The sequence below is a fragment of the Sturnira hondurensis genome, unplaced genomic scaffold, assembly GCF_014824575.4.
Source record: "Sturnira hondurensis isolate 20B ecotype Veracruz unplaced genomic scaffold, ASM1482457v3 Scaffold0006437, whole genome shotgun sequence".
Lineage (NCBI taxonomy): Eukaryota > Metazoa > Chordata > Mammalia > Chiroptera > Phyllostomidae > Sturnira > Sturnira hondurensis.
In genome coordinates this window covers 2,116,836-2,144,464 of record NW_028079068.1, presented here as the reverse complement: position 1 = coordinate 2,144,464, position 27,629 = coordinate 2,116,836, and the positions used below count along the sequence as shown (strand labels likewise).

At 41.1% G+C, this 27,629-nt stretch overlaps 1 protein-coding gene across 4 annotated transcripts in view; it reads left to right on the top strand.

The window, feature by feature from the left end:
• UBN2 (ubinuclein 2) overlaps positions 1 to 27,629 on the top strand; it is a 90,449-nt gene that overhangs the window by 38,907 nt on the left and 23,913 nt on the right. For 3 of the 4 annotated variants that reach the window (XM_037049099.1, XM_037049100.1, XM_037049097.1), the window contains 10 exons: positions 832 to 902; positions 4,804 to 4,933; positions 8,627 to 8,745; positions 9,326 to 9,439; positions 10,011 to 10,154; positions 10,893 to 10,943; positions 12,870 to 12,912; positions 17,403 to 18,953; positions 25,512 to 25,743; positions 26,172 to 26,261. In XM_037049099.1, the coding sequence (XP_036904994.1) occupies positions 832 to 902; positions 4,804 to 4,933; positions 8,627 to 8,745; positions 9,326 to 9,439; positions 10,011 to 10,154; positions 10,893 to 10,943; positions 12,870 to 12,912; positions 17,403 to 18,953; positions 25,512 to 25,743; positions 26,172 to 26,261 (2,545 nt within the window). The remainder of the gene's footprint in view (positions 1 to 831; positions 903 to 4,803; positions 4,934 to 8,626; positions 8,746 to 9,325; positions 9,440 to 10,010; positions 10,155 to 10,892; positions 10,944 to 12,869; positions 12,913 to 17,402; positions 18,954 to 25,511; positions 25,744 to 26,171; positions 26,262 to 27,629) is intronic. The other variant, XM_037049101.1, reaches the window with a different exon arrangement.

Below are 27,629 nucleotides of genomic sequence, written 5' to 3'. Positions count from 1 at the left end.
CTATCACTTTGGCAGTGTGATTTTGGGAATATTGTATAACCCCTGTAAGATTCAGGTTCCTGGTTTGTGAAGTGGGGGTATAATACCAGTGTCATCAGTGGTTACGAGTATTTCATCTGGTGATGGGTATGAAGTGTAGAATATGAGACACAGTGTAGACAATAATGTCTGTAGAAAGTGAGACAGCTGCTCTCTGTTATTTTGGAGACCACAGCAAGAATTAATAAAATACATGAGACATCCAAAACACTGGAAGATCTCATATTTAAAATTTTGTGAATTTAAGGAGATTGAGGAAAACTCAATACAGACATAATGGGAATGGTAGATATGCTAATTTTGTTTCAGCCCTCTTTAATTGCCCCCTTCTGCCAGGTACTAAATTGGGTATGGAGGATACAAAGTGAAGGAAATTATAACCCCACCCTCAAAAAGATGATTCTTTTCTTTACTTTTTATTTTTTGGGAAAAAATTTAATTGTTGTTCAAGTATAGTTTTCTGTCTTTTATTCCCATCCCAGCCCATCCCCCCTCTTTTAAAAAAATTAATTAATTTCTTTTTTAGAGAGGGGGGAAAGGAGGGAGAAAGAGAAACATCAATGTGTGGTTGCCTCTTGCGTGCCCCCTTCTGGGGACATGGCCCACAACCCAGGCGTGTGCCCTGATTGGGAATCAAACCAGCGACCCTTTGGTTCACAGGTTAGCACTCAATCCACCGAGCCACACCAGGCAGGGCAAAACAAAGAATATTTATTTAGTCTTTAGTAAATAAATATGGAAACAAATAATGTGTTTATTAATGGTTATATTGTCAATCTTATGTTTCTCCAGGCTGCCAAACTTTTTGATGAAGAAGGAAGGAAAAAATTCTTTACACAGGATATGAATAATATTCTTCTGGAGTAAGTAATTTTCTTGTTTGGTTAAACCTTAAAAATTATTGGAACCTTAAGAATTTACTTAAAAAATACAGTAGGCCTTTGAGATACAAATGCTGAGTGCCTGGCCAGTCGCACGTATCAGCTCTTCCCTTTCAGCCTCCTAGCATGTTTCATGGGCTTCGTTTCTCAGCAAAATGATGCTTCTGCATTTACTGCTTCTCCAGAACCCCTTATGATAACCAAAGCTTCCAGTATCATAACTGCCAGAGCAAGTGACTGCTGTGTGGGTTGAACAGCATTCTAGATTTATATGGTTTTTTTAAATTAACATACATGAAAATATCTTTCTGGGATAGCTCTGAGCTCTCTTTACACTAAATTTGGTGTAATTTTCTGTCTATTCTGTAGACTTGAGAAAAATGCATAGGAATGCTTAAAGCCACGTGGACAGCCGGGTTTAAAGAAGTTGTGGCTGTGGGTTAGGTTAGGGTCCAGTGCGGAATGACAGAAGTTAGGTTAAGGAGGAGAGAGTGTGAAGGCTGATTTGTGATACAGGTTATAGCTAATGTAGGGGTAGTTTTCACTCTTTGTTAGAGTTTGATACTAATAAAGCTGTAGATTCTAAGACTGTGATCTCGTAAGATGTATTTATAAACCTATTGGCTTATACATTTTGACCACTGGTTATAGAAATTGAGTATATAGTTGGCTGCAAGCAGAACTGGGAAAAACAAGTGATTCTAGGGAAAGCAGCAAAATTTACTACTCTGATGAGAATAACGTATTGGTTCAGTAGCATCTTACAGAAACAAAGATACCACATTTCTAATACTGTGATTTCTGTCTTTTAAATATATAAAGGAGACAGTTTCTCATAAGATGTAAAGGATGAATTGGTTTGTTGATTCTGAAAACTATCTTAATTAATTGCAGTCTCTCGTGCCGGACTACCTAAAACGTGTGAGGTCCCACGGACTTCATGAAACGTACAACCTAGTGAGCTGCTAGTGGTGTGCGAATGTCTTGGTCTCATTGTTTATTTTAGCCAGGGGTTTTCAGATTGATTCTGTCTGCCTGGAAGTTAGGCAAATGATTCTGTCTGTAGCGGTTCCTTTTTCCTAGCTCCCTGCAAACCCTAGATTCAGTAAACAATGTAAACACTGCCCCTCGGAGCTGCCCCAGATTCTGTGTCGGGGATCTGGCTAGCTCTTCCTTTTCTTTCCACGTGAACTTCCACAGTTTACTAGATCAGATCCTCTTTGTGAGACTAAGACAGTGGTTTTTTTTTTTATTTTACTCTTCTGTCAGAGGGAACAGCTATTTTTCCCTGGGAGAATTAAAAGACCATCCTTGGGAAATAACATCTCGAATAAACAGAACATTAACATTCTCTTAACAGGCTTCTCTGTTAACTCCTCTCGTGTCTGTCCGGAAACAAGTCCTCTAGTTTCACTTTCCTAACCCGCATCCCTTATACCTCTGGACTGAGTTGGTCTTGTAAGGGCGCGTGGTAGATTGTTTGGGGTAGTTACTCCCGTGAAGTTACCCCTGTATTGCTTCCTTACCCTGGGGAGAAGAGGAGATGACTTTGTTGGAATAGAGCATCCTTTTATTTTTTGTCTAATTAAATTTGACCTGAATCGACAAATATACAGCATGCTGGCTCGAGTTCATCCCCTGTTTCCTCCTTTACCTGAAGCAGTCATTGGTAATAAAATCATGACACTTTGCCCGTTACTCCAATTCAGCCTGACAATTCTGTTCAACAGGTGCTCCAGGTGGGCACTACCAACCCGACACACTTGCATGAGACCTGTCTGCCTCCGCATTATTGGATGCTTCTTTAAGGAGCTCGTGAGTGAGTGATGACTTGAATCTCAGTGAATAAACTTACCAGCTGGTCTCTGTCGGTTTCTCTCTTTGAAATAGAGGTTAACAAAGTGAAGGGGTTGATCGTAAGCCAGAGCTTTCCTTACTCTCTTGAGGGGTTACTTTGCAATTGGAAGAGTCCCTAACAATTTGTCAACCGCATTTGTAAATGCGACAAGTTCCAAGATGGAACTTGGCCTGTTCCATCCACACCAAGTCTTCTTCAGGTAACACTAGAACCAGCCCATCTGAATAAAGTCGTTACTCAGGGACAAGAGGGACGAACACACCTCTTGTCTAGTGTCAGTTAACACATCAGCAGGCTCTGAATTGTTGTATAAGGTAAAGAGCTGTTTGGGATTTTGAGTTTGGGTTATTGTTCCCTAATTCTTTCTTCATTTAGTGGGTTTTAATGGTTGTGTTATTTGGACAATATTGGTAGGATATCTAGAATACTCGAGGAAGAATCTAGGAAATTCAGTAGATTCCAGAATTCATTTGGACTTAGAGCTTTTCTTTTACTAGTGTTTAAACCAATTGAATAAGAAAAATATTTCATTTTTTAAAAAGAGGGAGTTGCTGGGGTAGGAAGATAACGTCATATATCACCGATGGGGAAGTGAGTATATTTCTAGAATCCTGGTGAAAAGAAAGTACCATAGTATTTACAACTCAATATTTCTCAGTAGAGTCTCGTTTACAAAGGTGGCTCTCGCTTCGGCTGTGGCATCCGGTGTTGCGTTTCTTTGACGCTGCTCCAGAGGCAGAGGAGAGCCTTGTGTAGATAGAAAAGTGAAGAATGGAATAGTGAGTTCCCAGCCTATTTACTCAGCAAAACCCAATGTTTGTTCTCTCTGTATAAACAGCAGTTGGTCCCAGTGTATTTTCATTCATTTAGAACCTATAGTGGTCTCATGCTTGTAATTTATTGTCAGAGGTTTGAGGCCCATTCACAGTAACTTTTTTTTAAAAGATTTTTTAAAAATATTTATTTATTTATTTATCTTTAGAGGGGAAGGGAAGGAGAGAAGGAGAAAACTATCAATGTATGGTTGCTTCTCGTGAGTCCCCTGCTGGGACCTGGCCTGCAACCCAGGCATGTGCCCTGACTGGGAATTGAACCGCGATTGTGTGGTTCGCAGGCCCGCACTCAATCCACTGAGCTACACCAACCAGCAAGGGCCCATTCACAGTAACTTTTATGAGTAGAAATCTGCTTTTGGCTAGATTTCACATAAGAGGAAAAGGAGCCTGCTGGAGAGACGGAGGCAGCGCTGAAGAATGTTCAGTAGTACTTCAAGAGAACCTTTGTTTCTCTGAAATAAATGTGAAAATATCTGAAATTCACACTTTTGTTGCCAGGTGTTTTTAGTTGTTTCCAGATCACTTCCCAGACCTTAGAAGATTAGAATTCTTAGGGAAAAAATATTAAAGTAGATGTGTGCAGGATGCGTGCTTAAGACAGTTGTGCACTGCTTAACAGTGGGGATACGTACATTCTGAGAACGAGGTGGTTGAACGGTTTGATTGTGTGCGAAAAGACGTAACAAACAGTCTGGTCTGTAGTGTAGGCACAGTGAGGGAAGCGGGGATGAAGCAGTCTGCGTGCAGCCAGAGAGGCTTGGCCTCCTCTGACTCTGGAATTTTCCAGCACCGCTAAGGAAAAAGTCCTCTTAAGAACCCACTGAAACGGTGTCACTCACTAGTATTGTAATCGTAGGGGTTGAGTGGAGTATGCCGACTCTCTGAGGAAGGGAGCTTTGGGTTAATAATGGAGCTTCTGTGCTTTACCCAAAAATGCAGGCTCTGCCGCTGTCATGAAGAAAATCACTCGCCAGGTTGTTTGGGATTATATAAAGTCTCCTCTTAAGCCGTGCTCATCAAAATTTTCTGTATCATCACTATTTATTAATTGTTTTTTCCTTGAAAAATGCTGTCTAGGAAATCGTGGAAATGTAAAATGAGGAAAGAATCACTTCCTCTGCCTTCTTGCTTGTAGGTGTTCTAGAAAGGACCCCTGCCCTACTGATTTGTTGTTGTTGTTTTTGGTCAGCATTGAGTTACAGCTGCAGGAGCTCGGCCCCGTCATCCGCAGTGGGGTCTACGCCCACCTCGAAGCTTTCGTGCCATGTAATAAAGAGACACTAGTCAAGCGCCTGCGGAAGTTACACCTCAATGTCCAGGTAAGGGGGACGCAGTAGCTGCATTGTTGGTTTTACAGCCTGCAAAGACGCTGTATCCTTTCGGGGCCTTTTGTGTATTAATTGATTTATAGTCGTGTTATGTGTATATTAAGTCATGTTGGATCCCATGAAAGAGTTATTGTTCTATAATTGATAAGTTTAGTTGAGAAATAATGTTTTCTAAGGCATAGATTGTCGGGGCAATAAATTAGCCTGTTTCACAGCTATCACAATTTTGCCTTCGACAAATAATCTGACATATTATTTTAATTTTTATTTATTTATTATTAATGGGCGAGGAAGGGAGGGAGAAGGGGAGAGAAACATCAATGTGTGGTTGCCTCCTGGGAGCCCCCAACTGGGGCCCTGGCCTGCAACCCAGGCATGTGCTCTGACTGGGAATCAAACTGGTGACCCTTTGGTTTGTAGGTTGGCACTATATCCATTGAGCCATACCAGCCAGGGCTTATTGACATGTTTATAAATCAGTTTTCTTATTCCTAAAATGTGTCTATACAGACATTATGCAGACCAGTGCAAGAAATCACACGGTTGCATGTACATTTAAAAAGTATTTAGTGTAATTCAGGTTTGGTAGATTCTCCTCTCTTACAACCCCACTAAATGATTGTCCAAGTTGAATCCTTCCCGTGGTCAGAAACTTTCTTTATTGTATCAGAAAGTTCTTCTGTACTTGAAGCCAAATCCAGGTGTTTTCTGCCCTGTTGATCCTAATTCTGCCTTTGAGTTTTTTCACAAACCTAACCATCTGTCCACTTCATCGCTTTTATAAAGCATTTCTTTTTTTAAAATTTAATTGTTGTTCAAGTACAGTCTTCTGTCTTTTACTCCCATATAAAGCATTTCTTATGTCCCCTTTTTTACTTCATATAAAATGATTTTCTATACCTTCATTGTTCTAATTACTTTTCCTTTAATGATTTGTTTGACTGTATTGTTAAAAGATATTAATAACCTGTAAGTAATAGAAAATAACTTTAATGAGGTTATTAAAAGGGACTTTTTTTTCTACGAATAAAGGTGTTTCATGAAATTAAGGGCAAGAACGCGGCCAAGAAGGATAGGAACTGATCATTTCGATGAACTTTATTTCTTCCTCTCTCCCCACATCTCATATCTGTCCTTTTATGTGCATCCACAGATAAGATTACTTGATTCTCAAGGTGTTTCACATTACAGAAAAGCCACACACACAGTGACTGACTCAGCTCTCTCATCTCAATCCAAATTCCGGGGACCAAAAAAGTCAGACTATAATATCTTGGGCCAACCTACACCTTTCTGGCTGGGGGTGGGGGAAAGTGGGAGTCACACGGGGCAACATGGCTGTCCAAGGTCTGCCATGGTGTGGGCGGGGGCATCCGCGTTACCTCCAGAATCACTGTACTGGGTGCGATCGGACACAGAACTCTTTAGGTCCAATACTTAACGTTAATAACATACTTGAGAAATGTTAGTTCTTTCTCAGTTCAGAGCAGGTTACTGAACAAGTGAAATTCATCCAAGGTCTCGCATTTTGTGTCTGTACCTGACTCCTTCAGGCACTGGCAGTGGGAGCTCACTGCAGTGAGCTCAGACGACACAAACGGGGGCCAGTGCAAAGTGAACTGGAAGTGGGCGAACAGGTTTTAGCACAGTGTAAAATGTTTTCTAAGGAACATGTCAAATTCGCTATTCGAAGTTGTTTACTCTCTGTGTTGGCTATGAAAGAAAGACAACTTTCTTACCCTTGCTTTTCTTTACATGGTTTCATCACACATTTGTAAACATAAACATTGTATTATTTGGTTTTGCATGTTTTTTAGCTTCATAAAAACTGAGTCATACTGCCTTTTTTTCTGCAGCTTGCTTTTCTACACTCAACATTATGCATCTCTGATTTATCTGCGTTTGCATGGGGTGGTACTCCATACAGTTTTAGTGCCCCATTGTATGAGTATATCCCAATTAATTTATTCATTTTATTGTTAACGGGTATTTAGGTTGCACCCAGGAAGATAGTCTCTGCTATGTAGTTCTCAGAAAGTGATCCCCCAAAGTGGATGTTCACATTTTGAAACATGGGATTTTATAGCAGACCTTATCGTATTGCAGTAATGTTTATTAATTGGTATGCCTGAAAGAGGTAAATATTTATTAGTAATAACATTTGTTTTTATTAATAAGGTAAATATTATTAATAAAATAGAACATTTTAATTTGTAAAATATACCTGCCATAGCATGGTAGTTGTATTCCTAAAAGTCCTCTTACCAGAAATCACTTTTTTTTTAAAGTTATTTTTTAAATTTTCATTTTCTGCGCGGGCCTGCGAACCAGAGGATCGCGGTTCGATTCCCAGCCAGGGCACATGCCTGGGTTGCAGGCTGGTTCCCTGCAGGCCAACTCCCAGCAGGGGACACATGAAAGGCAACCATACATTGATATTTCTCTCCCTCTCTCCTTCCTCTCTGAAGATAAATAAATAAAATCTTTAAAAAAAATTTTTTCATTTTCTTTTTTTTTTTTTTTAAAGATTTTATTTCTTTATTTATCTTCAGAGGAGAAGGAGCCTCAATGTATGGTTGCCTTTCGTGTGTCCCCTGCTGGGAGTTGGCCTGCAACCCAGGCATGTGCCCTGACTGGGAATCGAACCGCGATCCTCTGGTTCGCAGGCCCGCACTCAATCCACTGAGCTACACCAGCCAGGGCCCAGAAATCACTTTTTAAAATAAAAAGACTTTATTTATTTATCTTTAGAGAGAGGGAAAGGAAGGGAGAAAGAAAGGGAGAGAAACATTGATCAGGTTGTCTCTTGTACTCGCCTTGACTAGTGACCGAACTTGCAACCCACGCACGTGCCCTGGCCGGTGAACTTTGCAGTACGACACCCAGCCCACTGAGCCGCACCGGGTAGGGCCCGGAATCACATTTTCAAAGCAGTCATGACAGTGAATAAAAGCAAAGTCTTAGAATATTTCTGCACCTATGACATTAAGAAAAGTGTGTTTTAAGTAGCTACATGTATTGTTACTTGCATGATGAAAATAATACATTAGTCAATTAAAGCTATCAGGTGCAAATTTACTTGCTTTTCTTTTTGCCCTGAACTCATATGAGGAAGAGTCTCCCAGTTCCCTTCTTCATTTTGGCCTTACCTTGCATTTTTGCTTGCAACATAAGTAACAATTACCACCAGTAGAGGAGAGAACAGGGTGCCAGCCAGCATCCTGTTGATAGTCTTCCAGACCAGATCGTGTGTGGCCGTGTTCTGTAGCAGTGTTTCTCCCTGTGGTAATGGTCCCCCATCATAACAGGGGTTAGCTAGCGTGGGCCTGCTCGCTGTAGATTTGGTTCTCTGTGTAATCACTTGTGTTACTGGTGAAGTGTCCATACAATGTATTGACCAAACACGGGGCATTTCCGAGAGTGTAAAGGAGCACTATTGATACTTATGCTGTAGCAACAGGCAAAAACTGAGGCTCTCCTGGCTCTCTGGGAAGTGTGTCGTGCTAATTTCACACCCAGCGTGCACTGTGAAAAGTCAGTGTTGTGGAAGAGGTGTCTGTGTTTAACCACATTAACATTTCAGGTCTAGGATCTCCAATGTGAATTTCATCATCTAAAGATCTGCTTGCAAAATAAGTTTTGTTAAACATGTTTGAAAAAACTTGTAGTTTGCTTTTTTCTCAGGATGATCGTTTAAGAGAACCTCTGCAAAAACTGAAACTGGCTGTCAGCAATGTCATGCCCGAACAGCTGTTTAAATACCAGGAGGACTGCCAGGCTCGTAGTCAAGCTAAGTGTGCCAAGTATGTGCTTCTTGTATTTGAACTGCCTTTTGCTTTTGAGTAATATTTTTAGACCTTAGGGGTCTTAAGTGGACTTCATCACCAAGTAGAAATCCTCATATACCAGTGAAATGGTATATGTGGTTCTTTATACCGTATGTAGGTGTTAAACCAGTAGGTGAGTCTTTATCAAAATACGTAAAACTTATCTATTAAATGTTTTCTGAATGACCTTGCTTCCCACTCAATTGCTTTGATGTTAAAGGCACATAGGCTGCTGATTTTGTGTGTGGGTGTGACCAAAGCAAGAGCTGACACTGCCCTGACGTTTCACACACTGGCCAGCTTGACTGTGGTCGGACACACACATATTCTGAACTAGGAGATGAGTATTCATGCCTTTACATTACAGTGTGAAGACCTTCTTTACCAAATGGCTCCCTAACACACTTGAAATTCACAGTGTTATGTGGAAAGGTAGATTCCCCATTTACCTTGTCTTCTGAGTTAACATCCAATTAAGTAATTCAACAAGTTTCTTGGGAGTGTATTATAGGCAAAGTTCATAAAACTTTGCTTTATGAAATGTTTTTTTTTTTAGGTTGCAAACAGATGAAGAACGTGAGAAAAATGGATCCGAGGAAGATGATGATGAGAAACCGGGGAAGCGTGTCATAGGACCGAGAAAAAAATTCCACTGGGATGACACCATCAGGTAAGACTTAACCAGAGCCCTCGCCTTTAACTGAGTGGTAACGGAGAAGTAAAGTTTCGCATAAAAAGAAGCTCCGGTGAGGTGACTGGATAGGGGGTAACCAAAGATTTGTATGTAGGAAAAGCTTATTTAAGAGAAGATTAATATGGTCCTCATGATTTTAGAGTGCTATCACTTATTTTTATAAGAAGGTTTTTTAAAGCTAATTGTTGAATTATTGAGTAAGTCATGTACTGGTTTCCAAAGGTGAAGGACTCAATATGCTTGTATAGTCAGTCACCTTTCTTAGCAGCCCAAGTAAGGGATTAGTGATAGGACAGCCCTTTTCAGTCCTCGATGCCTAGATTAATAGTATCACCGGAAGTTGTTTGATGTGGGGATTTGGCTGTAGTGCAATGAATGATATATGTTGGGCATTATTTATCTTCATGTCATCTTCTGAATTTTTCAGATAGTATTCTTTATTATTGCTGTCAGATTTATGTGCTTTTTAAAAAATCTGTTTCAAGCTTAATTTTCTACAATTTTGCAGTCAGATTTATATATAAATATATATTTTTAATCTGTTTAGAACTTTGTTATGTAACCTTGTTGAGATCAAATTGGGATGCTATGAGTTAGAGCCAAATAAAAGCCAGTCTGCTGAGGATTATCTTAAATCCTTTATGGAGACAGAGGTGAAACCATTGTGGCCTAAGGGCTGGATGCAGGCAAGGTAAGAAATGTGACATCCTAGCTTTCCTTTATCTACTTTCTTACTGCTGTTATTAGAGATACCTATATACATACACGACATTCATTTTGCTAAGAACCTAATGTGTTTAAAATTCTGTATAGTTATCTTGGACGATCTCTGCTTTAAAAACTTGAAGCACTGAAAAGACTAAACATTTGGTCACGTGGCCATAAAGATACAGAAATATACATAAGGGTGTTTTCCTAACTGACCACTTTTTTCCTTTTTGTACTTGAATTTGCTGGTTGAGAAAAAGGGAGGGGAAAGATGGTTATGAACTTAAGGCGGGGAACTCGACATGGGTATTCTGAAGATAAGTACTGAACAGAAGGTTTAGAGTGTAGAAAAAGAGACATAACCTTAGGTTCTGTTGGAAGTAGTCATTCTAGATTGGTATCTCAAAAAAAGCTAATTTAAAGTTTAAAAGTCCAATTTAGAGTTTAAAGAGTTAGTAATAGGCTTAGCTACCTCAACCTGTCATCTTAAACTGTTCCATTTAAATCAACAGAAAACATCTGGCAAGCTGTTCAAGATTCAGTGCAGTTGATATAAAACTCCTTGTAAGATAGATTATTGAGGTTACTGTATTATTACAACTTTTACTCAGTAAATTAGCAAATAATAGCCTGTTGAAAATCATATGATTAAAATGATAAAGCTATTATCATATTATTTATCTACTATGAAAAGTTAATTACGTCTTTTTAATTTTTTCAGAATGCTTTTTAAGGAAAGCCGGAGTGTACATAATCATCTTACTTCTGCCCCGTGAGTAAATTCAGACTCCATGTTTCTTCCTTTAATTTTAAGCTGTAGTAAACAAAAATACCATTTATTAAATGCTAGTTGAAATCCATTTAAATGTACATTTAGACAATTCCATGTTAACACTGCCCTTTTTTAAAAAAATCATTTTTATTGTTGACTACGTAGACATCAGAACACACTTATCTGTTGAGTAGTTCTCAGGCTCGTCTCCAGAAACCTGAATCCATAATGTGCCGTGTGTGGGCCTGAGCTCTGCCAATCAGGAGCGTGTCAGCAGTAGGCTCTCGTGGTTCACTTTGTTCTCGGGCCTTCTGTGCTTCCGTTCTTTTGTGCCTTTTCTCTTCCCCTTTAATGACCTTCTATGTAGGTAACCTGTAGCTGTGTGCTTTCCCAGACAGTTCTGTATACACACCTGCACTTCCTTCCCTTGCGGAGTGTTCTATTCCACAGAATTAACCTAGTCTTCATGTCCGTCCGCCTGTCAAAACCAGATCTCTCCTCATTGCTGTGTTTACTAAAGAAAGGTCTCTCATCCTCTTGACAGGCAGTAGTCAAAGGACAAGTGTTTTCTGTGGCTTTACTTTGGAGTGAATACTGGTTAACAACACAGAATTTTATTTTTGCCTGCAACTTAGGGCTAATTCCCTGTACCCTAAATGTGTAGTATTATAGACAATAAAATATAAAAATCAGCAAGTCACTGAAAATTTCCTGAGCACTCTACTCAGTATTCTGGGAGGAGGTCTGGTTAGCATCCTCTGAGGTAACATTACAAGATTTCCCCTCTCCTGTGTAAGTTATTGATACAGTGGATGGGATTTTTTTACAGCTGTTAGGAATGACACTTTGTTAGTGCACCATCAGAGATGGTTGAAGCACTTGTGGTTTTCCATTCTTATTCTCACGTCTTTAGTATAAATTTGGGGTAGTTTGGTTTCATATATTATAGGTGCGAACTTTGTGCAAGTGGTTTAGTTATCCTATGGTTGGGGGAATAGATGACTAATTCTGTGTTTTGTACCAAAAAGTAGGAATCTGTGGGGCGGGCGGGCCTGCAAGTCTTTTTGCACAAGTGCTTTTTATTCTTTAAAATAAACAAGCAAAAAACTGCCTAATGAAGCCATAGATTGGCCTTTTTAAGATATTTGTTAATTTAAATAATGATATTTAACAAGTGAAATACAAGTACTCAGACAATATGAGGTATTTTCACTTGTCAGCCCTTTATTTGTTCAAACATTTGAGCACTTTCTCCTACTGTGGGACTTGTAAGAGGTTTTTAATCTTTCAGCTTTTGCACAGTGGTTCCCAAAGGTTTCATTGTATTTTTTCTGCCCCTCTGTCCTGTCAATTAGAAATTTTTATTTGAATATTTAAGTTAAAAATAATTTCCTTTAAAATTTTTTGAAAAAGAAACAAAAACCTGAAACTAAAACAATATTGTGTGTCAACTGTAATTTAAAAAAAAATTTCTGCAAAAAAATTTTTTTTTTTAAATCTTACAGATTAAAAAATATTATTTACAGCTTCTTGGCATGATTTAATTTGAGGTAGAACTTTCTTGAAGTTCTGTTTTCTTATAAAAAATTATAAATTCTTACCACTTATTTGAAGGAAGAATCCTTAGGCAGTTTTTTTAGCCTATTTTGGGTTATTTTTATTTTATTTTGAATATTTACATTTAACTTTTAAGAGAACTTTATCATTGATATTTCTTCCATATTTTGGTTTAGCCTTCTAATGAATCAAAATTGGGAGGAATGTCGCTGTCTATTGACATATAAATTGAGCATTTACACATAGTTTCTTTCCTCAAAGAGTTTTCCAAATTGTATTACCAAAACAATTACAAGATGATGTTGTAATTTTCCAATATGTGCCCCAACTGCTACTGAAATGCCCTCCTTTTTACTCTTTGTTCTTTAGGGCAAAGAAAAAGGTGATTCCTGCACCTAAACCCAAAGCGAAGGTAAGTGTTAAACCAGACCCCATTACTTTATGTTATGGCGGTGACGGTGAAGGTTGAAACTTGTTTGTGAAATGGGCAGGGTGCGTGGTGTTGCGCATAGGCCAACAGGTGTCATTGTACTCTTGCGATAGGTGTTTTCAGACTTTGTAAAAAGATTCTAGAACCATTGTATTTGGGGAAATAGATGACTGTGTGTGGGGGCGACTTTCCTCGCACGTCCCCCCATGTGCCACAGATGAGAGTAGATATGACTAAGACATGATCTGCTTGGGGAGGAGAGGTGGCCAGTTTCCCAGAGGAAAAAGTCCTCGAGCCCCCTCCTCCAGGGCCTTTTATTGGGCTCTAATACACAGGAATACAGGGCAGCGAGGATCAGACAGTAGATAACATTTCAGAGAAATCTGAGGGCTTAGTCTGAGACGGAGTCTGTCTGGAACAGAGTTTTAGGGTTTCCTGCTCTAACCCTTAACATATGAATGAAAGCACTCTTAGCAGAGCAGATTTCACAGGTTTATCAGGAAGTCTTTGTGATGCTAGATTTTTCCCCAGGACACGCTCTAGCAAGGCAAGGAGCTGCACCTCTCCCATCAGGTATTCAGGCTTAAGGGGATTAGAGCCAGGAAGCACTTCTCCAAGAGGACATGGGGACTTGGGCTTTGTCAAAGCCGGGAGGCGGGGGGGGAGGGGNGGTGGGGGGGGGGGGGGGGGGGGGGGGGGGGGGGGGGGGGGGGGGGGGGCGAGCGTCCATTGCTCTTTGTTGCAGCCCCCCTGAGTCCTTCCATGATAGCCTCCCAAGTGATCGAGTCTGGCCTAGGTTGCCCCTCCTCTGAGGGGTCTTACCAGTCGAGGACTTCCGACCATGCTTTGGGAGCAGGGAGAAAACTGAGGCAGCGTTTGCTACCAGAGACAAGCTTTGTCTCCTTTGGCTTGCATTCCAGAGGTAGTCGCTCGCTCATTCTTAGCCATGGTGGGTAGAGTTACAATTCCTGAAACCAGGCAGAGCGGTCCACAACCACTGTATAGCATTTGAATATTTTAATAACTTGTAAAGCTTAATATTCAGAAGTGCTAGATAAAATATAACAAATAACCATGAAAAGCATAGCTGAGGTTGCAAGTACATATGACAGATCCCTAAGGCCCCAAACAAGGAAGCTGCCGTAGCATCGCCTGCTTCTGAAGCTTTGCTTGCCTTTGGGGGCATTTGCTGATTTTCATCCTTTACCTTATGTTTTATTTTTAAATTTCTTCTCCGAGTGCAGCAGCCCTGGATTCTCTTGGACTAGTATAGGTTGAGAGTTAGAATGAAGCTCTGCATGAACCTGAGACCCTCAAAGGATAACATCTTTAGTAGAAGGAAGGACTAGGAAAGAAGTCTGCTCACCAGCAGAAAGGTTAAGAAACTTCCTTGTCTTAGTCCAGGTTCTGGATTAGGGGAAGATGGTTCTCCTCGAGCATTTCCCTCGATTTAAGAGTTTAATTTATACTACCTGTGTGTTCTTGGAAATAATCTGAAAAATAATCTGAAGTTATTAGATTAATATTAATCTAGGGCAGCTGGCACATCCAGTTCTCGCTAGAAGAGTATACATCTCAGACCTCAAAGGCCCGCCACGGATACACCGCGGCAGATCTGAGCTCACCATCTAAAAATAGAGAATACGTGAGGAAGTCAGGCACTGTGAGTGAGTCAGCAGATAACAACCAACAGAATCCGATCTCTACAAAGTGATGCCTTTATTGAGCTTAAAATATAAAGTAATTTAACTTTAAAAATTTAAAGAAGTGGAAGAGGAGATTTAAAGAAAACCTGTTAAAGTAGAGCAGCCCCAGCTGGGTGGCTCTGTTTGTTAGATCGTCATACTGTACGGAGGGTTTGGTTCCTGGTCAGGGCGCACACTTCAGCTGTGGGTTCCATCCCCAGTTGGGGCACATACAGGAGGCAACTGATTGATGTTACTTTCTCACATCGATGTTTTCCTCTCTTCCCCCCTTGCCCTCTCTCTAAAATTACACATATCCTCTGTGGGGATTAAAAAAGAGAAAAGAGCCCTGGCTGGTGTGGCTCACTGGTTGAGTGCTGGCCTGCGAATCAAAGCCTGTTCGATTCCCAGTCAGGGCACATGCCTGGGTTACAGGCCCGGTCCCCGGTAGGGACCATGTGAGAGGCAGCCATACATTGATGTTTCTTTCCCACTCTTTTTCCTTCCCTTCCCTTCTCTAAAAAATAAATAAATAAAATCCTAAAAAAAGAGAGAGAAGAGAGCAGAGTAGAAAAAGAGCCAAGTATAAAGTCTAGAAGTGAAAACTATAATCATTTGAAATTAAAAGTTTATTGAAAGCCCACCTTCTTTTATATTTTAGACTTTCCCATAGCCTTCATCTCTTTGAACAGATGAGTTTCTTTACATACGAGATTATGGCAGAAAGTCAGAATATTTATTACTCTGTGGCCTTCTTTATGTTTAAAGGCTTTTTGAATACAGAGTGAAACTATCCTCTTTTTCTTAGTAACGTGCTTTGTCCTCTAATCTAAATAATACTGAACCAACATTTTATTAAATCTGTTGAGTTCATGCTTTGTTTTGACACCTAATTTTTAAATTCCTAATACCCTCATCTGAGGGTTGTTTAAATTTTGATACATCTATTCAAACATGATTAATTTATCATAATTCTAATAATGGAAGTGTTAGGTGCTGTAGGGAAGTCACTGTTTTGTTTGGGCTTTGTGGTTAAATTACTTCCCGGCCCCCCCCCCCCAATGTGCAGACTTTTTTTTTTCATCCTGCCATCCNGGTTAAATTCATTCCCGGCCCCCCCCCCCCCAATGTGCAGACTTTTTTTTTTCATCCTGCCATCCCTCAAATACCTATTTTAGTTAGAATGTAAGGAAATGCTTACAGTAGACACAGCAGAAAAAGTAAGAAGGAGGAAAGTAAAAGTATCTAGAAATTTCTACCTCCTCAGAGGAAAAAGCTCTCACCTTTGCGGCACACGTTTGCCCCCCCCTCTGGACCTTTGCCTCTGTGTCTCCTTCCATCCATCTCTCCCCATTCATTTGTCCAGATTGAGGTAACCTTTCACATTAAGTGGAGTAACCTGCTTTTTTTGACTTATGTCCTGAGTAGTTTTTTCTGCCGAGTAAGTCTACACAGTACAGTAGATTTAATGTTATTTTTACAAAGAGAAAAATGTTAATGAAAAGGTTACTTAAAACAGCAATTTTGTACTGGTGACATGCAGTATTGTTCCGGCACACTCCCCCACCCTCCGTGTCCGCACTTTTTGTAAGTGGAGCGTTTGCCGATCCTGTAATTGCACGGCACCTCAAAGCAGTTGTGTCTCATCTGCGTTAACCGTGCACACTAGCAGACAGTGTTGACCTTAGTGCCATTCCGCTGCAGACTTCTGAGAGGCAGTGCGGTTTTCAGTCGAGGCTTTTAGAACAGAAGCCTGGGAAAACGGCTCAGGGCGTCAGAGTGTGACGGCCTCCCTAACAGCTTGTTGGCTTAGTGCCTCGGAAGGTGGTGGTAAAGACCCTTCCGCCCCATTCTCTCCCTCTGTGGTGAAGGTAAGCGCTGTGGTTGTATAATCAGTGTGTAATGCCAGGCTTCGGGTTTGGGTTTGTTTGGGTTTGTCTGAAGAAATTTATGGAAACTTTGAAATAATTTTTATGTAATAGTTTTATTCTTAATCTTCAAAGGGATACAAGTAAACACTTTATATTTTTCTCTTAAGAGAAGGTTACTTTTTAATTCTTTTGCTATTAGAATATTTTGAGCTGTATTTTAATTTTTCTCTTAATTTTAAGAAAGTGACTTTTTTTAAAAAAACTGTTCTGTTAGATAATTCATAGTTTTAATTCCTTATTTTCTTCTTTGCTTAGCACAGCAGACCCTTAGCATGGTGGGTCTAAATAAATATATGTTAAAAAACCACAAATGACTTCTGTAATGAATAGAAAACATACTTTAAGTGTGTTCGTTTTGATGTGCCAGTTGCTCTCTACATTGGCCACCGGCGGCTGCAGGACAGGGCACGTAAGGAAGCAGGATGTGAGCGGCTGTGTCTCAGCGAGACATAGCCCCCAAGGCGGGTGGAGTCTTAGGGTAAAGGCAGAACTTCTCGATGCAAGGAGGGTCGGGTGGGTTTGGAATAGCACCTGTAGATGGACCCAGGTGGTTGGGGGACGGGTGTTTCATCAGCAGTGCGACTACTATGTCAGCGTCTCTTCAGCTTGGCGTCAGCCTTAGAATGGCTCACTGAGTGTGGTGGGTGTGTGCAGTGTGTCCGGTCATTAGGCTTATGAGGACAGTTCGGTCAGGGGCTCTGCCCTCTAAAAAGTGGCTTGGTTTTTACAGTCTTTGAGGAAGAGTTCCAGCACAGTGTTAATCATCAGGAGAACTCCTTAGTCTTTTAACAACCAGTACTTTCTAATTTTTTCATTAATTATTTTATTTTTTCTAATACACTGCTGTTTGCGCTAGGAGTGTAGTCCGAAAAAGGACCAGAGAACTCCTGCACCCCTGGCGGCGTCAGCTGGTGGTCCTTCAACGAGCTCCAGCACGTCCGCCGTGGCCTCCACCAGCTCCTGCTCTACTCCAGCCCAGGAGACCATCTGCCTTGACGACTCACTAGACGAAGACCTTTCTTTCCACCCCCCGGCACTGGATCTCGTTTCGGAAGCTCTAGCTGTTATCAACAGTGGAAACAAGGGCCCTCCGGCTGGCTCAAGGATGAGCATGCCAACTGCAAAACCTCGTCCAGGACTGAGGGAGGAAAAGTTAGCAAGTATTATGAGCAAGCTGCCACTGGCTACGCCCAAAAAACTAGATTCCGCTCAGACTGCACATTCGTCAAGTCTTATTGCTGGTCACACAGGGCCAGTACCAAAGAAACCCCAGGATTTAGCTCATACTGGCATCTCTTCAGGCCTTATTGCTGGTTCTTCAATTCAGAACCCTAAAGTTTCCCTAGAACCTTTGCCAGCCAGGCTGCTTCAACAAGGACTGCAGAGGTCAAGCCAGATTCATGCTTCTTCCTCCTCCCAGACCCACATCTCCTCCTCTTCCCAAGCCCAGGTCGCTGCCTCCTCTCACACTCTGGGAGCATCAGAGGCCCAAGATGCTTCTTCGTTAACACAAGTAACAAAGGTGCACCAGCATTCAGCTGTCCAACAAAATTATGTGTCTCCATTACAAGCAACCATTAGTAAATCACAGACCAACCCAGTGGTGAAATTAAGTAATAATCCTCAGCTTTCCTGTTCATCCCCACTTCTGAAGACTTCAGATAAGCCACTTATGTACCGCTTTCCCTTACCTACTCCCTCACCTGGTAATGGTTCTCAAGGGTCCCACTCCCTGGTTTCTAGGACAGTACCTAGCACCACTACCTCTAGTAACTATTTAGCCAAGGCTATGGTGTCGCAAATCTCCACCCAGGGTTTCAAGTCTCCCTTCTCAATGGCTGCCTCCCCGAAACTTGCCGCATCTCCTAAACCTGCCACCTCCCCTAAACCCTTGCCCTCATCCAAGCCTTCTGCCTCCTCCAAGCCCCCTCTGTCAGCTAAGCCTTCAGTATCCACTAAACTTATTTCTAAATCCACCCCAACTCCCAAGCCTACTGTATCCTCAAGTTCTTCCAGTCCGAGTGTACTAGTCGCCCAGAGTAGCCATGCCAGCGGTAACAACCCAGTCCATAAACAGCCCAGTGGAGTCAGCATCAGCAGACAGTCTCCTACCTTGAATTTGTTGCCCTCTAATCGCACTTCAGGCCTTCCATCTACAAAAAACCTTCAGGCCTCTTCAAAGCTACCAAATTCATCATCCACTGGAACTGTTGGGAAGAATAGCTTGAGTGGAATTGCAATGAATGTACCTGCCAGCAGAGGTAGCAACCTTAACTCAAGCGGAGCCAATAGGACGAGTCTGTCTGGGGGAACAGGAAGTGGAACACAGGGTGCTTCTAAACCGTTGTCTACTCCACATAGACCATCCTCTGCCTCAGGGTCTTCAGTGGTGACAGCCAGTGTGCAGGTATGTATGTTACACACTTTCATGGGGTGAACTGGAAGATCGTGTGACCTTCCTTTCCTTTGGATGAGATGCAAGTCATTTGCAGCATCTGAGAGCTTACGGGGCGAGGGATGTTCCTGATGCTAAAGTCGCAGTGATGGGGATACTTGGACGGGGTTCTTTTGGGGATGTGGATTTTTTTTTTAGTAAAGTACCACATGCTTGCTTTTAAAACTTTTGTAAGGCATAACTAGAATGCATATTGAAAACTATCTTACTAAAGTTTAGGACAAAGTAAGAACTTATGAATTTAACATACCTTCACTTGTCTCCTGTCTTTCTCACCCTAGTCCCAACTTTCTTAATCAAATTTTTACATTCATATTATTTTTTCCTTTAACCATTTGTCATTTTAAATAAAACTTTTATTTTGCATGAATTTTGCAATTATTCATATGTAATTCTCTTTGTCAAATTAGTATTAGTAATCCTTTTCTACCAGAGTTTCTCCGTGTTTGAGATTTTAATTTAAATTTATCTCTCAGTTAATAGAAGTACCTCACACAAGGAATCTTTTCCAAAAGACTGGCATGAAAACTCTTTTACCTTAGCTTCATTTTAGTGCTGCACAGTTCAGTAGTTACGAGTTGTCTCCCTCCAGATTTTGTGAATGCTGTTCCACTGACCATTTGTGTTTAGGGCTATAGAGGAGTCTCAGCTCATTTCCATTTTTTGTTCTCTTATCAGTAATGTGTTTCTTCTGCCTACATGCTGATAAGGTTTCCTCTTTTTTTGTTGAAATTCCAGTGTTTCCAGAGTTTGGCTTAGTTTATTTTGTTTTCAGTAATTCTGTACCAAGAACATGGTAACTGTCAGTCTTAGACCTGGCTAGGTTTCTTCAGCTCAGATGAGGTGGGCAAAAGGAGATTTGGTTGTAAGTATGTGAAAATAATACTTGGTTGTAAGAGTAATTTTACATTATAATAATACTTGGTTGTAAGAATACAGATGAGGGTGGGCAAAAGGAGATTTGGTTGTAAGTATGTGAAACACAGAGTTCATTTGTTCATTATCACTTGCTAATTATTTCTGGTCCCTTTGGCCTAGGAGTTTTGAGAACTCTTCATTACTCATGTATTTCATCTCTCTGCCTTCCATGTCATCTGCTCCGTGTTCATCTTTCTCCCACTTCTTTGTATTCTGGGACTTTCACATTACTGATTTGATTTCTTCAATGTTTCCCATCCCTGACCCTCTCCCAGCCCCAAAAAGAAATACATGTTCACTGTAGGCAAATTCATAAAAAGAAAATAAAAGTCACCCATTCTACCACTATTTATATTTTCCTGGTACTTTTTTATACTTTTTACAAGAAAGTGAGTTTTACATAATCATCTGTTTCGTTAACAGGGTTTAAAGAAAATAAAATATTTTTATGATGTGTTCTTAGGTTCTTAAATATTATTTGAAAATATGACTTATTGATTTATGGAATTCTGTTCTCTAACAAAGTGCTTTGACATTGTACTGTGTCCTGTTTATGTGGAATATGAACATTTAATGAAAGAATTTCCCCCTGGTATTCAGGTTCTGGACTCCTCAGAACAAGCTACGCATTGGGTGTTCAGTGTACACTTAAAACCCCAGTTATCACTGTGCCATTATTGTAGGCTTAGAAATGAATTTATTCCAGATTTCTAATATGGAACAGAACTCAATAGCTGATGCTTTATTAATTGGAATCTGGGATTAATTGATGCTTTATCTACATAATTTTACTCTTACCGGAAATACAAAAATAGCAACAAACAAACTGATTAGGAATTATATGTTAAAATGTAAGTTATTACTAAGGTTTGGATGTTAGTCCACATTCCTGTTTGGATTACCTTTATTAAAATGTTGATTTTTTTTTTTTTGCCCAGGCTAGTGTGGCTTAGTGGATAGAATGCTCACCGGTGAATCATAGGCTCGATTCCCAGTTAGGGCATGTGCATGAATTTTGGGCCAGGTCCCCAGTAGGGGGTGCATGAGAGGCAACCACACATTGATTTTTCTTCCCCTCTTTTTCTCCCTCCCTTATGCTCTCTAAAAACAAATAAATAAAATCTTTAAAAATTTTTCAAGTAAAATGTTGATTTTTAAAAAATTAACCTTAAATTTGATCAAAGGAATATTTGAGAGGATTACAACAGAAATGGCAGTTTTCTACCCCATATTCTCCTCCTTAATGCCTCCTACTTTTAACTCTTAACTTTTTCTCTGTGCTTTCAAATAAGAATGAATGGAATACTCTCTATTTATTTATTTTAGTATTGTCTTTGACTTCTCATTAGGATAAATGAGGCTTTTAGCTCCCTTATATTTTTCCTGTTCTTCTAAAAGAGTAAAATAACAACTTTTGATTGCATTCATGACTGTAAAATATTGTCTCTATTGAGCTAAATATCGTACACTATGGTGTCATTTGCTTATTATAAAATTTTGGCTTTTTTCTTGTAGTTTAAATTTTTTTCACTTGTCTTTTTTTAAATTCAACATTAAGTCTTTTTTTATCCTCTGTCATGTCTAGAATCTAGCAGTTTTATTTTTTTTCCAGGAAACCTTCCTGGATTTGATCATTTATGCCAAAAGAGTGCAGATTCTTGGTATACCAGTTGTTTATCTGCTAGTTTGTCAGCATGAACCTACCTGCAAAGTTTGTGTTTCTAAAACATGCTCCTTCCTGGTTTTCTGTCTTTCCAAAATGACTTTATGATTTGGAGACGTCATTGTTCCTACCTTCATATCTGATTCTTTTTGTTCTGTCTTACTGGTTCGAAGAAAAGGTCAGTAATAATTGCATAAGGTTGTTTCTAACTTTTGGTGAACCTAAGGTTCTTTCATTTTTTTAATATAGCATCTCATTGAAGTTTTACCAGCTACCTTGTGGCCTCTAAATCCCCTCTCTCGAGTACTAAAAACAGATATCCTATCTGTGCCTGCAAAGCATTTAACTTCTTTCTGATGAAATATACATTTTCAGCTGTCTATTCATTTGCAGAGTGAAAGTCACAGGTCTTGAGTTTAACAGAAATTAAAATCTTTCTGGGTTCAGATTATTACCTCTACCTGCTTTCTGCATAATAATTTTTCACCCAAGGCATTCCTCTTCTTTCTTGCCCTTCAACTTACAGATTTTCTTTGAATTCTGTCTTTGCCACTTTATTATTCCCCAAATAACTTATTTAATAAGCAGATGTTTACTAAGTGTTTGATTATGTGCCAGGCACTGTCCTAGGTGCTGGGGAAATAGGGTGAGCACCGTATTTAAGCTCCCTGGTCACATGGAGTGCATGTTCTAGATAGGAGGACACGGAGAACACAAACAGGTGCTATGAGAACGTAGAACGGAATGGTATGATGAAGTACGGTTGTTGCCAACAGACAAACGGGTTGGGGAAAGCCTCTTTTGAGGAGGCAGCATCTAAGCTGCGAGTGGAGTGAGCCGATCCGAGCCATTTGGGAATCAGAGAGAACAGAGTCCAGGTGAAGTGGATGGTAGGTGTGAAGGCAGGACAGGGCCAGACGTGTAGACCCGCATGGTGAGACTCGGGAGAGATGGGTAGGTGATGAGGTGGGAGTCCCCCAGAACCCTGTGGTGAAGGACCTTGTGGGCCACAATGAGGACTTGGGAATTCATTCTGTGCGCAGTGGGAAGCTATCGGAGGGTTTTATTATACAGGGGAGTGCTGTGGTCTGATTGTATTTCATATGATCGCTCTCAGTGTTGTAGAGAGCGGGGTGGGGGCAGATGCACTCACCAAAATAAAACACGTGGTTAAGAAGATGTAATGCCAACCACAGGAAGAGAGAGCAGGGATTCCTTCGTTTTTTCTCCTAGGAATGAAGTGTGAACATCCTGGAAAGTAGCTTTGATTATCGGGCATTATTCTGAGCTATTTGCCCGCTCCCTGTTGACAGCTGCTCCTGTGTGCTCCTGAGTGATGTTTTGAAAGGTCTGTGTCTTCTAGCAGACAGAAGTCTAGACCCATGTAACATATGTAGTCTGATACTTCATTGTAGTGTCATAAACAAATTAGATACTGAAATTTCGACAGTACAGAAATGTTCATTGTGGCATGGACCATTTTTTTACTGCTCACGCTCAGTTACTTAATTTCCGAAGTTGCCTTAATTTATATTTTCCATCTATTAAATGCTTCAGTTAGTCTCCAGAAAAGCTTAAGAGTTCTCCTTATTAGCAGTATTTATTATTTCTCACCAGGGGGTTCTATTTGGGGTATAATTGCCTTGAAGTGTGTGCCTCATCTTAACCTGAGACTCTAGAATTATGATTAAAAAGAAGAAAGTTACTGTTAATTGTTAAGTTGGTACAGTGTCCTTTCTATCCAAATTGTTTCAGTGTATTTTTATTTGTAACCTGTTCTTTCCTTAATGCGCCCATTTTGTGTGCTGTGGTTGGCACAATAGAGAGAAAGACTGGAAAAGAAGAAAAATAGTCAAGTCCAAGCATAAAGGGCTTGGACGGGGGTTGCTTACTATAGTGGTTCAGAGCTGGAGCTGGGAGCTGGAGTGGGAGCCTGAGGTTCGAAATGGGAGGGGTAAGAGGGTGAATGAGTTAATATAGGCCTTAAAATAAAGCACTTTATTTTGTCATTTAAGTAAATGACAAAATTTATACTTAAAATTTATACTTAAATGTTGGAGGAAGTTGTGGTTAGAAAAAAAAAGAATGGGTGTGTTCCCCATGAGTTCACCTGTCTTTCCGTTTTGATGCCTAAAAACTAAGGCATTGAGCCTGAGTGGCAGATAAGAGTGAGACCGTTGACGGTGGCAGTTAACATTGTAGGAGATGGTGAGTTCCTTGTGGACGTGTAGGATAGGTACCCAAGTGAAGTTCTTCACTGAACTTCTAAATATGTGAGATTGACATTGAGGTGAGAGGTCAGGAGTATGGTTATATATTTGAACGGTTAAAAGTAAAGGAGCCCTGGCCAGTGCAGCTCAGTTGGTTGGAGCGCCATCCTGTACTGAAAGGTTGTGGGTTCGATTCCTGGTCAAGGCACATGCCAGAGTTGCGGGTTCCACTTTATTATTACACCCCCCAGTCTGGGCACATGTGGGAGGTAACCAGTCAGGGGATGTTTTCTCTTCCCTTCCTCTCTTTCTAAAAGCAATGAAAATGTGTCCTCGGGTGAGGACAAAAGAAAAAGTAATTTAAAAGTAAAGTATATGAAGGAGATAATGGAAGTGGAGGCCGTTGGAGAGAGATTGGAAAAACCAGAGTGGAAGGCCCCTGGAGGATGCTCTGCAGTTTTTGTTCAGCCGTAGTAGCACGGACTACTGTGCTTGTAGTATGTAAGGTGGTGTGTGAGTCGGGGGAGAGCACCTTCATTCTTGGTAGAATAATCAACATGTAAGCCAGACTGTAGCTAACAAGTAGAATTTTTGGCCAGCAGAGTTCAGAGTTGGTAAAATAAAGCTACAAAAGAAAATTCCTGATTGCAGAAACTGCAATAGATCATGTCTGATACTGAGGGAATCTTATTGTAATCTTTGATCAGTGTACATGGAGAAGAAATAAACCAAAATGGAGAAAATGTATATATAAATAATTTATCAAGGAAAGCTCATCAGTGTTAGCATATTTCCGTGTTTTTATTCATGAACATAACACTAAAACCCAGGGAGGGAGTGTCAAAACACCTGCTAATTCACCTTTACCTTAGGGAGTCTAAGTTCAGAAAAGAAGTAGAAATGGAACCCGGCTTTCAGGGGTTAAGGAGAGACTAGGTAGTGTGGACAATCCGTCGTTCAGTTAATTCGAGACTGAAAGAAATAAAAGTAATTCCTGTGGTTTTTAGAGGTTGAGGAAGAGCCAGGAATAACCGGTTATAAAAGGGGGAGATAAGAGTTCTCCGTACACGAGCAGACAGAGGAAACACGGAAAAGGTGCAATACCAGATTATCTGTACCAGGAAATTCTGCGTAGGTGGGATCTGTGACGTAGGCCAGGACTTAGGTCATCGCTCTCGGGGAAGAGGAGGGGAAGGCTGATGAGAGGAAGAACAAGGCCAGGACAGCCTCTCCTCTTGAAGGTGTCATGCTGAAAGTGAAGGACATGACTTAGGGGCGCTGAGAGTGCTCATCTGGGGTGCAGCTGCAGGGACTGTGCCAGCGAGGAGGGCGAGGCAGTAAAGTGACCAGGCAGATTCAGAGGCCACACTGAGTGGTGCAGGGCTGCGTACTAGGGGTTCAGTTGTCCAAAGTTCAGAGCTGGAGCTGGGAGCCCGAGGTTCGAAATGGGAGGGGTCAGAAGGTGAGTGAGAGTTAATATAGGCCTTAAAATAAGTTCAGGAAGAGTCTAAACTGGTGATGAAAAACTGAGTATAGAATTATTTCCAAAACCAATACTGGTAGCTCTTTGAAATATATTGTTCATCTCAGTCTTCATTTCTGTCTCAGTTTCTGTTAGGGCGAATATAAAACACAGTCTTGTGCCCATGAGGATATTAAATAAGTCAATTCCGGTTAAAGATTTGATTTCTTATGTATTTTGACCCCTGGTTTCTGCAGTCCACAGCAGGAGCATCATTATTGGCTAATGCCTCACCTCTGACTCTCATGACATCACCTTTGTCTGTAACAAATCAAAATGTGACTCCTTTTGGGATGCTGGGTGGCCTTGTTCCAGTGACCATGCCCTTCCAGTTGCCCTTGGAGCTACTTGGCTTTGGAACGGACACAGCTGGAGTGACAACCACCTCGGGATCTACCTCAGCCGCTTTCCACCATAGCCTAACTCAGAGTAAGTGGGGCCCTTTTGTTTGCTTGGCTACCTCGTTTGACAGGGAACCAACTCCATACTATTGCAAGTAGTCCCGTTGGAGTTAGTGGAGATTATGGAATTTCTTAAAGAAGAAACGCAATTTATTTTACTACGTATGAGTCAAATTACTGGACTCTGAGATTTTATTTATAATTTTTAAATGAACCACTACACCACATTTATATCGTAATGAAATTTGTAATGTAAGAGGGAGTCAAATTTGCTTGGTCTTTGCGTACACATAGACATTTATGTATGTAAATGTTTAAATGTGTGTGTACTCTGGTTTAAGAAGGCCTGTGAAGTCAGGCTCTGCTTGCGTTAGACAAGTTAAAGCATTTTCATTTTGACCTAAGAGGACTCAACCAGGTTGAAGAAGGTCACTGACGAGTCTGTTTTCCTCTCAGATTTACTAAAGGGTTTACAGCCAGGAGCTCAGCACGCAGCAACACTTCCCCACTCACCTCTGCCTACACATTCACAGCAGACTTTTAATGGTAAGAAAGCCACCTGTTTCTTCCTCTCTGTTGTTTATGTAGCTGTAGAGATTGGGCTGGAGATGTTTTCTGGAAACAATGTGAACGGAATGACAAAGTCTGGACGGACAGATTCTCCTGTAACTGAATCCTCGTGAGCAACAAACTCCTTCTAAGAGACAGGAAATAAGTCAGTGAGATCTTGTGTTGCCTGTGAAGAGAGCAGGGTTGAAGGAGTCACACAGAGGGTGACAGCGAAGTGGGTTTATACGGCGATGTGCCAAAGTCACGTCCAGGAATTGTAATAGTTTACGTTTATGGAAAGCTTCCTAAGTGCCAGGTAGTCTGGTGACTGCTGACATGCATTAGCTAATTCAAGCTGTACCAGAAGCCTGTGGGTGAGAGAACAGTCTCCATCTTACCAATCACGAGACTGAACCGGAGGCAAGCAGCTTGCCCAAGAGGAGGCACGACAGTGTTGGGTGTGAGATGCGGACGCAGGAAGTCTGACCCCACAGGTTGCATTCTTAACCATCCCAGTTTGCAGTCAGTCAGTATGATCCAAACTCTGTACATGACAGACTTGCAGCCCAAGCGGATCTTCCCGAAATTAGACACTGGACCTAACGTGGTGGCCTCCAGGTTACAGGCGGGCTCTCCTCAGCAGTGGACCTCAGTGGACTGCTGATAGTGTTCTGAAGGCTATTTTCAGCACCTTTGAGCAGAAATAACTGCTTATCTGCCCTCTTAACTTTGGGAGTTGCCTGGGGCCGCACTCTTCTTTTTGGCCACCATGGGGAAATGGGAGAAGGTGGCAGTCTGCTGGCAGCAGGCTACAGTGAGTCCTGTAGCAGACCTGAGTGGTGAGAGTGAACAGAGACCCACGGCTGTGCAGGTGGGGGCGCGAAGGGGGCGCAGGTGTGGCAGTCCTAGTCTTCTGAGCCAGCTGTCGCTGCTTGAGGAAAACCGCCCTATGACTAAGGCAGTTGCTGGCATAAGGAGTCCAGTGTAGGGCTTTGTGTCCACTGGCATGGACCAGTCCAGCACAAGACAAGCAGGAATCTTGTGGGTCAGCACGGCCCAGCATTCCAGCTTTTGTATGAATTCTCCTGCCGTCTGGGCACCTCCACTGGGAAAAGGAAATAGCACTCGGTGTTTTCCAAGTAATTGTAAGGAAGAGTTGACAACTTTTTATGTTAAAGACACTTAAAAGTGTAAGACACTGAATGTGAGAATTAAGCCTGGATTTCCAAATTCCAGGGCTGCCGCTTGGATCGAGTGAGTGCCTTGACTGGTTTCACCGCCACTTTCCCTTACTTGTTCGGGAACTGGAGGCAACAAAATATTTTTAATGGGCTGCTTGTGAGAATTTAATGAAAACGATTTACT